At 47.5% G+C, this 12,114-nt stretch overlaps 1 protein-coding gene across 2 annotated transcripts in view; it reads right to left on the bottom strand.

The window, feature by feature from the left end:
- VWDE (von Willebrand factor D and EGF domains) overlaps positions 1 to 12,114 on the bottom strand; it is a 176,267-nt gene that overhangs the window by 22,089 nt on the left and 142,064 nt on the right. For both annotated transcript variants that reach the window (XM_077490717.1, XM_077490718.1), the window contains 2 exons: positions 9,622 to 9,726; positions 1,877 to 2,482 (listed from right to left, as the gene is read on the bottom strand). In XM_077490717.1, the coding sequence (XP_077346843.1) occupies positions 1,877 to 2,482; positions 9,622 to 9,726 (711 nt within the window). The remainder of the gene's footprint in view (positions 1 to 1,876; positions 2,483 to 9,621; positions 9,727 to 12,114) is intronic.

Here is a 12,114-nt window from a genome sequence, read left to right as displayed (position 1 = left end):
TACACTAAAAAAAAAGAAAAACAACGACAAAACAAATAGGCCATCAAAAGACTGCATTTTTTTTTAAATGCTTGTGCGGCAATGCTCACCGTTAACCGCAGTACTTATTTTTTGCCACTAGATGTCCTCTTTCTTCCAAGCTGAATGACAGCCAGCATCATTCAACCCACCAGAGCTGTTATGTCCTTCCCCCTAGCCTGTGACTGGACAGTGAAAGGAGAAGCAGGACAGCGATGAGCTCAGCTCTCTATCACTCTGCTCTCCACTCCTATCAGCATGCATTAATGAATACAGAACTGCATCATTTTGTCTATTTTATATTCGAGTGTAACTAATGTAAGAACGTACTCTGATGGGGCAGCTAATGTAAGGGGGCACTCTGATGGACAACTGATGTAAGAGCGTACTTTGATAGGGACACCTGATGTAAGAACACACTCTGATAGGGACACCTGATGTAAAGGGGCACTCTCATGGGCGACTGATGTAAGAGGCACTCTGATGGGGACCGCTGATGTAAGGGGGCACTCTGATGGGGACTGCAGATGTAAAGGGGCACTCTGATGGGTGACTGATGTAAGGGGGCACTCTGATAGCCAAATGATGTAAGAGGCACTCTTATGGGAACTTCTCATGTAAGGGGGCACTCTGATCAGGGGTAGCTAATGTAAGGGGGCACTCTGATGGTGGTAACTGATGTAAGGGGGCACTCTGATGGGGGCAGCTGATGTAAGGGGGCACTCTGATGGGGGCAGCTGATGTAAGGGGGCAATCTGATGGGGACTGCAGATGTAAAGGGGCACTCTGATGGGGACTGCAGATGTAAAGGGGCGCTCTTATGGGCGACTTATGTAAGGGGGCACTCTGATAGAGACACCTGATGTAAGGGGACACTCTGATGGGCAACTGATATAAAAGGCACTCTGATGGGGACTTCTGATGTAAGGGGGCACTCTGATCAGGGGTAGCTGATGTAAGGGGGCACTCTGATGGTGGCAACTGATGTAAGGGAGCACTCTGATGGGGGCAGCTGATGTAAGGAGGCACTCTAATGGGGGCAACTGATGTAAGGGGGCACTCTGATGGGGCAGCTGATGTAAGGGTGCACTATGATGGGGCAACTTGTGTAAGGGGAACTCTGATGGGGCAATTTATGTAAGGGGAACTCTGATAGGGCAATTTATGTAAAGGAGCACTCTGATGGAGACACCCGATGTCATGGGGCACTCTGATGTCTGGTGTAGGGGAGCACCCCGATGTCTCTGTACTACCTGCAAGATGTTACTTCCAGGCTGTGACTCCATTATACAGAAGCTTGCTGAATGAACAGAGAATACTGGTTCCCAGCATCTCTGCCACACTGTTGACATTATGTCCCCTGTTTTTTTTTTTTACTGCACCCCCAGATAAGATAGCCTAGATATGACCCTGTTGTTAAACCTTTAAAACTCTATAAACCTTTGTAGGGTTGCTCAGCTGTATCATTGCCCACTACTGGCAGCCTCTTCAAGGGTCTTTCCACACAAAAGTGATATTAAAGCTGCTATGGCCTTTTTTGAGGGACTCACACTGTACCTGTTGGATTTTGTATGTATGGATAACATGACAGGAAAAGTTAGAACACACAAAGCTCAGCAAGAACACCTAGAACTCCCAGGTGGACAGGAGTCAGCAATTTTGGCAAGGAGACCCCACTGTTGGAGTATCCAAAACATTTTCAAAGCAAAGGGCTTACTCAGCCCACTAGGCTCCACTTGTAACTAAAATATCACTTTGGAGTGGACTTATCATTCAAGGTTGTAATTGTTTCATGGGCCATTGGCTTGAGGACAGCCTAAGGGCCACAATATGTATACTTATACAGATAATTGGATACCTTTGCAATTGACTCCATCACCAAAATAGCCATATGGGCACCTTCCACATTTATACCCTCCATCCTTATTTGGTTCACAAGCGACGTTCAGGAAACAAGGGGAATCTGCACAGGTTAGTCTCTCTGGAGCTGCTGTCCCCGGACTCTTTAGCTCTCCCTTCCCTTCAGTCAAGTTCCGCAGGGGTGGAGAAATGTCCGGAATCTGGAAGTTGTGTCCGAGGTTTGTATCACCAACAGTGTTGGATGATGAGCCTTCAGCAGTCTTTTTGACCGTATACTCCTTTGAGGTCCACTCTTGCACGCCTGAATGGTATCTGGAGGTGTTGGTAACGGTTTGTATAGTTGGAAGTCCATTGCTGTAAGTTCCTTTGTAACTGGTCTTGGCTATGTGACTGGTAAACAAGCCATTCCGAGATAGGTAAGAAGGTGTTCTCCGACCATTCAGCATCTTAGAGATTGTGGATCTTCTTGTATCACCAATGGTCAGAAGTGATGGAACATTCCGAGTGGTCTGCACAATATGAGATTCAGAACTTCTGTTTGGTGCTGCAGGGCTGGGATTACCAGGGGGCAATAAAGGCTCACTGATGGATTTTGTTGGGTAACCTAAAACGAAAAAAAACATTTTTTAGCACATTAGAACATATTTCATGACCCTAGTTTTGGTTTAATATCTTTTTTGCCCAAACTCTCATCTATAGAAGCTATGGTATACTTACCTAAAAAGCTTAAGAAACCACAAACCCTATGTAAAAATGGTAATTTTATCCTTGCATTTGAAGGCTATATAGGCTATCTACTATATAGGTGCCATATGTGCCCAAACCAATGTATCAGAATGGACAACTGGCATTAAAGTTGAAGTTTACTTTGATTATACCGTGGGCTCTCAAGTCTGAGCTGCCCAATACAGCTCTTGGTCCAGGCTAAAGATGGGTAGCTGGCGGTCACATGATCCCCCATCCTTCCCGTCCCCGAGTGTAACAAACAGTTTAAAGGAACACACCAGGGCAGAAAGAGGTTAATAAAAGGAAGCTCTGAGGAGGAAGCTTATAAAAAGAAAAAAAACAAAACAAACAAAAAAACAGCAAATTCATGTAAGTTATATTAACCACTTGACCTCCGAACACTTAACCCCCCTTCCTAACCAGACCAATTTTCAGCTTTCAGTGCTCTCACACTTTGAATGACAATTACTCAGTCATGCAACACTGTACCCAAATGAATGAGCTTTATTTTTTGCGCTATTAATCAAAAAAGACAGAAAATTTGGTAAAAAAAATCTTTGTTTCTTTTAAAATATATTGCAGAGTATTGGCAGAGTATTGGAAAGTATTGGTGAGTATTGCACAGTGTATTGCAAAGTATTGGCAGAGTATCGCACAGTGTTGCAGAGTATTGGCGAGTATTGCAAAGTATTGCAGAGTATTGCACAGTGTTGCAGAGTATTGGCAGAGTATTACAGAGTATTGAAGTGTTGCAGAGTATGGGCAGAGTATTGCACAGTAGTATTGCAGTGTTGCAGAGTATGGGCAGAGTATTGCACAGTGTTGCAGAGTATGGGCAGAGTATTGCACATTATTGTCACTGTGCAGCGCTGTGGGCACTACACATCCAGCCCACAGCACTGCTGCCATCTCTCCCCCTCTCCTGTCTCACTGTACCGTTCAGTACAGAGAGGGGAGGGAGGAACCCTCTCTGACGCTGGTTTGTTTACAAGTGATCGGTCCGTCATTTGACGGAGCGATCACGTGGTAAACGGCCGCTATCAACGGCCGTTTACCATGATCCGTGATGCGCCGGGTCTTCCGGACCCAGCCATCACGGATGTTCCTGGGTGCGCGCCCCAGGGGGCGTGCGTAAGCAAGATTTTGTGAGGACGTCCATGGACACCCACCCAGAATAAGCCGACCGCGCTGTAGCCGTCTTTCGGCTATGGCCCGGTCGGCATGTGGTTAATATCTGATTTAGGAAGAAAAAATTGACCTAATATCAATTTAAAGTCTCACTAAACACAGGAACCTGCATTCACTATATCTGGTCTCCCACAGTACACAGAACATGGAAATTCAATTATTTTAGTAAATATAAAACTGCTAAATACTTTTTCTCATCAGCAGTATATAGCAGTCTTGTGACTTCTATCAGTGTCTGGTTAAAGCTTGTAGGAGGAGGTATTTTTTTTCCCTCTGACTGTCCTATGAGGCTGCAGGACCCCTGACTCTCTGTCTGGACAGTGCTGATTGGCCCTGTGCCGATCGCATGCACTCTCCCAAGAAAAAAAAGAAAAAATGTTCTAGCAATACACACCAAATTGAGCATGTGCAGAGTGCCCCCCCGCCCCCCCCCCCCCCCCAAGGCTCTGTAATATCAGGAGACGGATTGGGGACTGTGGAAGAAGAGGAGAATTAGAGAAGACAGGATCACACAACCTTTTTACGCAATGTGGAGGATTAACCCCTTAGGTTCCACAATGAGTATAACAAGCATGCTTTACTGCATATATAGACTGATTTTACTGTTGTGGGTTTAGTAACACTTTAAAGAGTCAGTACACCAGAAAAGTAAAAATTTAGCTAGATCAGAGATTTATTTATTTTTCATCCAAAAGCTTTATTTTTGGCAGCTGTGATTAATTTTTTTAAATTTAATTTAGGGGGAAAATTACGTTACCCCTTTAAGAATACTGTATATCCACCCAGTGTCATTGTGCCTAGCTTTGCTCAACATTAGAACCAATATCCTCTTTCCTTTGTACACAAGTCTATATAAAATAAATAGTCGTTCCACTTCTCTGATTTGGAACGTAGAAAAATATCTCCTGTCATTGGCTGCACAATAATTCATTATCCAGTTCAGGAAATTAACACTTGTTTATTATTCCCTTAGTGCTCCGCTCAATTAACAGAGCAAATGTTCCATGGAGAGGGGTTCAGGAGCAGCTAATGTAACTTTCTATTCAGTGTTACAAACAGTCAAATCTTATGTAACATTCCTAATATTGTCCATATGCAGGAATTTGTTTCTTGAAGGCCAACACCACCTAAAAATATATTTTAAGGATAACAAATAGTAGTTGGTCACATATATCTGGACTTGCGTAATGTTGATGATGTTTCATAGCTTATATAGGAGGAGAAAATATAGAGGGGAAAATAATTATTTGATCCCTTGCACAGTGGCGGCTGGTGCTCAACATTTTTGGGGGGTGCAAACAAACTGAAAAATACTGAACCCCCCCCCCGCCATCAATTGCAGTCATTGTGCCCATCGAAAGCAGCCATTGTGCCGATCAGACGCAGCCACTGTGCCCATCAGACGCAGCCACTGTGCCCATCAGACACAGCCATTGTGCCCATTAAACACAGCCACTGTGCCCATAATATGCAGCCCATCAATAATAATATCCAGCCCATCAATTTTAGCTACTGTGCCCCATCATATGCAGCCACTGTGCCCCATCATATGCAGCCACTTGTGCCCGTCATATGCAGTCATTTGTGCCCGTCAAATGCAGCCACTTGTGCCCATCAAATTCAACCACTTGTGCCCATCATATGCAGCCACTTGTGCCAATCATATGCAGTCACTTGTGCCCAGTATATGCAGCCACTTGTGCTCATCAATTGCAGCCAGGCAGAGAAACAGCCCCAAAGCATAATGTTTCCACCTCCATACTTGACTGTAGGGATGGTGTTCTTAGGGTCATAGTCAGCATTTTGCTTCCTCCAAACACGGCGAATCGAGTTAATGCCAAAGAGCTAAATTTTGGTCTCATCTGACCTCAGCACTTTCCCAATCCTTCTCTGAATCCTTTAGATGCTCATTGGCAAACTTCAGGTCGGGCCTGTACATGTGCTTTCTCGAGGAGGGGGACCTTGTGGGGCTGCAGGATTTCAATCCATGGCAGCTTATTGTGTTACCAATGGTTTGTTTGGTGACCATGGTCCCAACTAGGGATGAGCTTCGTGTTCGAGTCGAACGCACGTTCGACTCGAACATTGGCCGTTCGGCCGTTCGGCGAATTCCGAACGTTTTGGCCGTTCGCGTCAAAATTCGAGTGACGCGCGCGCGGACCACAATGCACTGCGTTGGCGCAGTGCATTGCTGCCCGATGATTGGCCAAGCATGCACTGTGACCCCGCATGCTTGGCCAATCGCAGCGCCGGCAGCGAGGAGAGCCATGATTGGCCACAGGCATCCTGCCTGTGGCCAATCATAGCTCAGGCTGTGTAGTGCACGCCCCACACTATATAAGGCCGCCTTTAAGGCGGCCTCCTGTAGTGTGTTACTTTGCATCTGAAGCAGTGGGTGTTCTGTGTACCTTCAACACAGTACACACCAATCGTTTTTGGCTGATTTCCTATCTTGCTGCTGTGTAGTGGTTGTTGTCTGTGCCCTGACTGCAGTATACACCACTATATTCACCTCACCTATATAGCTAGTGATCTAGCTTTAACCACTTAACAACTGCCCATTGCCGATTAACGGCTTCAGGGCGGTTGTTTAACTCAGAGAGGCCGTTAATTAACGGCCTCCCAGAATTCTGCTCTCGCGTGCCCCGAGGTGTGCGCACTCGAGAGCATCCGTGACCGCCGGGTCCATAGGACCCGGCACATCACGGTAAACGGCCGCTCATAGCGGCCGTTTACCACGTGATTGCTCCGTCAAATGACGGAGTGATCACTTGGAAACAAACCGGCGTCATGTTATGACGCCTGTTCCTACCTCCCCTTTCTGTACCGATCGGTACAGCGGAGGGGAAAGAGATCGGTGTCAGCAGCGATGTGGGCTGCATCTGCAGTGCCCACATCGCTGCTCACCGAATTTAACCCCTCAATTCCCTGCCAATACTCTGCAATACCAGTGCATACTCTGCAGTACCCTGCCATTACTCTGCAGTACCCCGCCATTACTCTGCAGTACCCCGCCATTACTCTGCAGTGCAGTACCCCGCCATTACTCTGCAGTGCAGTACCCTGCCATTACTCTGCAGTGCAGTACCCTGCCATTACTCTGTAGTACCCCGCCATTACTCTGCAGTGCAGTACCCTGCCATTACTCTGTAGTACCCCGCCATTACTCTGCAGTGCAGTACCCCGCCATTACTCTGCAGTGCAGTACCCTGCCATTACTCTGCAGTGCAGTACCCCGCCATTACTCTGCAGTACCCCGCCATTACTCTGCAGTGCAGTACCCCGCCATTACTCTGCAGTGCAGTACCCTGCCATTACTCTGCAGTGCAGTACCCCGCCATTACTCTGCAGTACCGCGCCATTACTCTGCAGTGCAGTACCCCGCCATTACTCTGCAGTGCAGTACCCCGCCATTACTCTGCAGTGCAGTACCCTGCCATTACTCTGCAGTGCAGTACCCTGCTATTACTCTGTAGTACCCCGCCAATACTCTGTAATACCCTGCCATAAATTGCCATACCCAGCCATACTCAGAGATACCCAGCCATACTCGGTGATACCCTGAAATACCCAGCCATAGACGCCCCCCACCCCTCACCGCCCTCCGGTGCTTCTACCAACTCGCCAGTACGATCAAAGCCAGAATCTTTTTTTTATTTTTTATTTCAGGCTTCCCAGCCTAGAGGTGAGATGTGGGGTCATATTGACCCCCCAGATTTCACTGTAAAGAGGACCTGTCACCCCATATTCCTATTACAAGGGATGTTTACATTTCTTGTAATAGGAATAAAAGTGATCAAAAATATATTTTTGGGAAAAAAATGTCAAACTAAAATAAATAAAGTAAAATGAACAATAAAAAAATAAAATAAAAATTAAAGCGCCCATGTCCCCATGTGCTCGCATGTGCCACACATGTGAGGTATCGCCGAGAATGTTAGAGCGAGAGCAATAATTCTAGTCCTAGACCTCCTCTGCAACTCAAAACATGTAACCAGTAAAAAAAATATTTAAAGCGTCGCCTATGGGGATTTTTTAAGTAGCGACGTTTGGCGCCATTCCACGGGCATGTGCAATTTTGAAGAGTGACATGTTTGATATCTATTTACTCAGCATAACTTCATCTTTCACTTTATGCAAACATTGGGCTAACAAGTGGTTAATAATAGAGCTTGCAGTCAGTAGTGTTAGGAGTGCGTGCGTCTGCGTGCTCTGTACCCAGTACATACCGCTATAATATAGGGCAGGCCCCTACTTTCAAACATCCAACTTACAAACATCTCCTACTTGCAAACGCAAGGAGACAGCAGCAAGTGAGATGAAAAAAGATGGACGACAAAACAAATTATACAGGGGTGATAACCCTTCACTATGTTTTCCAAAAAGCTTAAAGATAGTTTTTTTGACTGGAGCTACACTTTAAAAATGTACCAGTTGAAAATGACAAACAGATTCAACTTAACACAACAAACCTACACAGTCCCTGTCTTGTTTGCACCGCCTGTATACTGCTGTTCTGAGTATATAGGGCCTGGGGGCCACACGCATTTCCTTTTTTTAATATGGGTACGGGGTTCCCCTTAATATGCGTACAAGACCCAAATAGGCTGGTAATGGGCAGGGAGGGCTACCCATGCCATGTTTCTCAATGATTTTCAACCATATTGCAGGAACCAGATATAACATTAAAACCGCAAGCAGTTTTAAATGGTGTTATTTCCGTTTAATGTCATTTTGTGCAGGGACTGTTCTAAACACGGGAAACACGTGGCACTTCACAGGCATACTACAGACACCCCGCAGGCACCATATTTAAAGGAATATTTCACTTTTTTTTTTTCACTTTAATCGTCATTAAAATCAGTGCTCCTGCCAAAACGGTAGTTTTTAAAACTTTTTTTTGCAGTGACCCATGTCCCCTGAGGCAGGAGGCAGGTCCCCAAACCCTTTTTAGGACACTATCTTGCATATTAGCCGTTAAAATTAGCACTTTACAATTCGAACGTTCGAGTCCCATAGACTTCAATGGGGTTCTAACGTTCGTACCGAACGCGGGGGTCGTTCGCAAGTTCTGGTGCGAACCGAACCGGGGGGTGTTCGGCTCATCCCTAGTCCCAACTACCTTGAGATCAATCACAAGCTCCTCCCTTGTAGTACTGGGCTGATCCCTCACGTTTCTTATTATTATCCTTACCCCATGAGGCAAAATCTTGCATGGAGCTCCAGACAGAGAGCGATTGATGGTCATTTTGTTTTTCTTCCATTTGCCAATAACCACTCCAACAGGTGTCTCCTTATAACCAAGCCTCTTGCTGATGGTCTTGTAGCCCATTCCAGCTTCGCAGTTATACAATCATGTCCCTAATGTCCTTTGACAGCTTTTTGGTCTTGCCCATGATGGTGAGGTTTGAATGGAAGAAAGGTGCTTTTTATACACATAACATGTTGTCGTTAGGAGCACCTTCTTAAATGGACAGGACTAATCTGTGTACCACATGAACACATACTGTCTATGGAGAGCCGGTTCACACATCTCCAGAGCGGCTCCGGTGTGAATTGCACAGGAGTCCTGTGTGTCTTCTGGTCCATTTCAGGTGCAAATTCAGCCAAAAATTCAGACTGAAATCAGACCTGAAACAGTGAACAGGGATGCACAGGACCCCTGCTGGGAACTGCTCCGTACAGCAGCGTGAACCCAGCCTGAAGGTATAAATTGTTGTAAAAACGCATGGTTAGAAATGTTATTTCAGGGGTATCTTCCTCCGCCTCTCCTCTTTATGAAAATGGCCCTTATTATGAAGATTCAGTAATAGTTATACAATTCATTACCTTGTTGTCTTCCGTTTGTTCTACTGACATTGTGCCTGTAATAACTTTCTGTGAATGTGGCCGGTGATTCAGTGGTTGGTGGTTGTGGAGTTGTTAATACCTGTACTGTACAAATAAACATAAAACACATAAGACTTCTTGATTTATTCTTGAACAAGAAAGGCAAAATAAACAAAAACAGGAGCAAAGGTTTGCAGCTGAAGGTCCTCTTCCTCTTTAGCTCTGCTCCAGTGCTGGGTGGTTTCCTTCTGATGCAGAAACCATACCTGTCTTGAAGGCTTCCGAAACATTCCCTGCATTATTGTATATCTATATAAATAGACGAGAGCGCCATAACTCAAGATTCAATCCATTAAGAAAATTAGCCGGCAACCCGTTACATTCCAGATTCCAAATCATTTATTAGGCTATGTATAAAAACAGCACAGTACAGCTGTGCCTGGTTGCCGGATAACTTTTTTTGTGGATTGATGTTTCGGGAGCGCACACTCAAGCCACTGGCCCTCAGCAATTCATGCAGAAATAGACCAGCTGAGCGTGGATACAGTTTTTCTAGTTTCTAACTTTAGTTTGTAAGATTCAGTCCAGTAAATGTTTTATGTTCCAAGAGTACAAACAAAATGGCCACTGCTCCCGCCTATAACTGGCCTTTGCAGCAAGGAGCAGATGGAAGGGTGACGCATGTCAAACAAAAACCAAAGAAAATTCCCAGCTTACCAACCAACCTGCAACCGACCGAATTGTCCTAACAGTATGCAATAAAAACAGGGGGGGGGGCGTGACCGGAAGCCGTTCTGAATGGCTGCCTGAACTTCCAGCTCTCTCTCAGCCCGAACTTTTTAGCAGATTAGGGGACACCTCGCTGCATTTTCATGGGCAGATCCAGGACCACTAGATCCGCGAGATCCAGGGGAACAGAACGAGCCCCGCTGAACTCCTCCACGGACCTCAGAGCGTTCTTTCCACCCTCGGACATGCCTCCCGGCGGGACGGACAAAATGGCGCCGGTGACTTCCACGGCCTGCTCCCGGACACCTCCGCTGCCTTCACCGCCGGCTCAGGCACTACACGGCAACCCAGAGAGCCTTCAGCGGGACCCGCAGGGCGACCAAGGCGCGGTGAGTTCTCCCCACTCAGCCTCGTTGGAGATGCCGCTCCACGGCGCACGGCCCGACATTTCCGGCTCCCTTCCCCCGCAATACACCCAGTGCTCGGATGCCTACCCGCAGCTGCTCAGAACAGCACCTGACCCGAGCACCTCTATGGGGGACCCCGGCTCCCCAGCCTCATCGGATTACTCCGCAGACTACCCAGCCCTCCCTGCCCCTCTGACCCAGGCAGGCAGTGTGCTTCAGGGATCGGGGGGTAGCCAGGAGGCTGGCAGAGGCTGCATGAACGGCCCACCTGTTCCCAAGGCTCAGAGACTGTCGCACACGCAGATCCCACACCCCTTAAAGGGACAGGAGCCACCCTTCCCCACCTATGCCCAAACGGTGCAATCTCCAGTCCCCACGAGCTATGCTGCAGGGCACGGGCAGGACTACGTACCCACAAGGACCCCGGCATGGGGGGATTCCTGGAGCCACACCCCGGGACTGACAACCGCCCCCCAGAGCGACGACACCGCTCACCCTGGTCCCCCATATCCTCAATCACCCCCACACTCAATGTCGGGAGAAAACTACCCTGCGCACCCGGAGTGGCGTTCTTGCCTACAGGCGATACCCACTAAGGAGGATTTCAAGCAGCTAATTGCAGATGTACAATCCACATGCCGCACAGAAATACAAGTCCTGCAGTCTGGCCTAAAACACCTAGCAGATCGGGTGGAAATGGCCGAAGAAGAAATCCAAGAGACCAAACAAGCTGTCCACAGGACCCAACTCCAAGGTGCTGAACACCGTAGCCTGTTACGAGACCTGCAACGCCACGTGGAGGACCTGGACAACAGGGGGCGCAGGAACAACATCCGCGTCAGAGGGGTGCCGGAGTCGGAGGGGCCGGAGGACATTCAGTCCATTCTGCAGACCGTGTTTAACAACCTCCTGGGGGCACCTGCTACTAACCGCATTGAGATGGACAGGGCCCATAGGGCCCCACGTCCCAAGAATCTTGCCTCCAAACCCAGGGACATCATCTGTAGGGTTAACTCCTACCATACCAAGGAAGAGATCATGCAACGAGCACGCTTGGCTCGCAAAGTGACATTTCGCGACACTCATTTGCAGTTATACCCCGACCTTTCCTGGATAACCCTGCAAAAGCGAAGGCTCCTGCAACCCCTGCTGCGCATCCTTCAGGACGGCAACATACCCTACCGATGGGGATTCCCTTTCTGCCTCACAGCGAAAACTCAGGGAAAATCCGCTGCTCTGCGATACCCTGAGGACCTGAATGCATTCTGTGACACTCTAGAGATCTCCGCACCCCAACTTCCGGACTGGGACTTGGTAGCTACGCAACCCCCGCCTCCGATCATGTGGCAGAAGGTCC

This window comes from Lithobates pipiens, unplaced genomic scaffold, assembly GCF_037356315.1.
Source record: "Lithobates pipiens isolate NorthernLeopardFrog02 unplaced genomic scaffold, aLitPip1_a1.2 Scaffold_19, whole genome shotgun sequence".
Taxonomy (NCBI): domain Eukaryota; kingdom Metazoa; phylum Chordata; class Amphibia; order Anura; family Ranidae; genus Lithobates; species Lithobates pipiens.
Note: the sequence above shows the minus strand (reverse complement) of the source record. Positions and strands in the feature narration are given on the sequence as shown.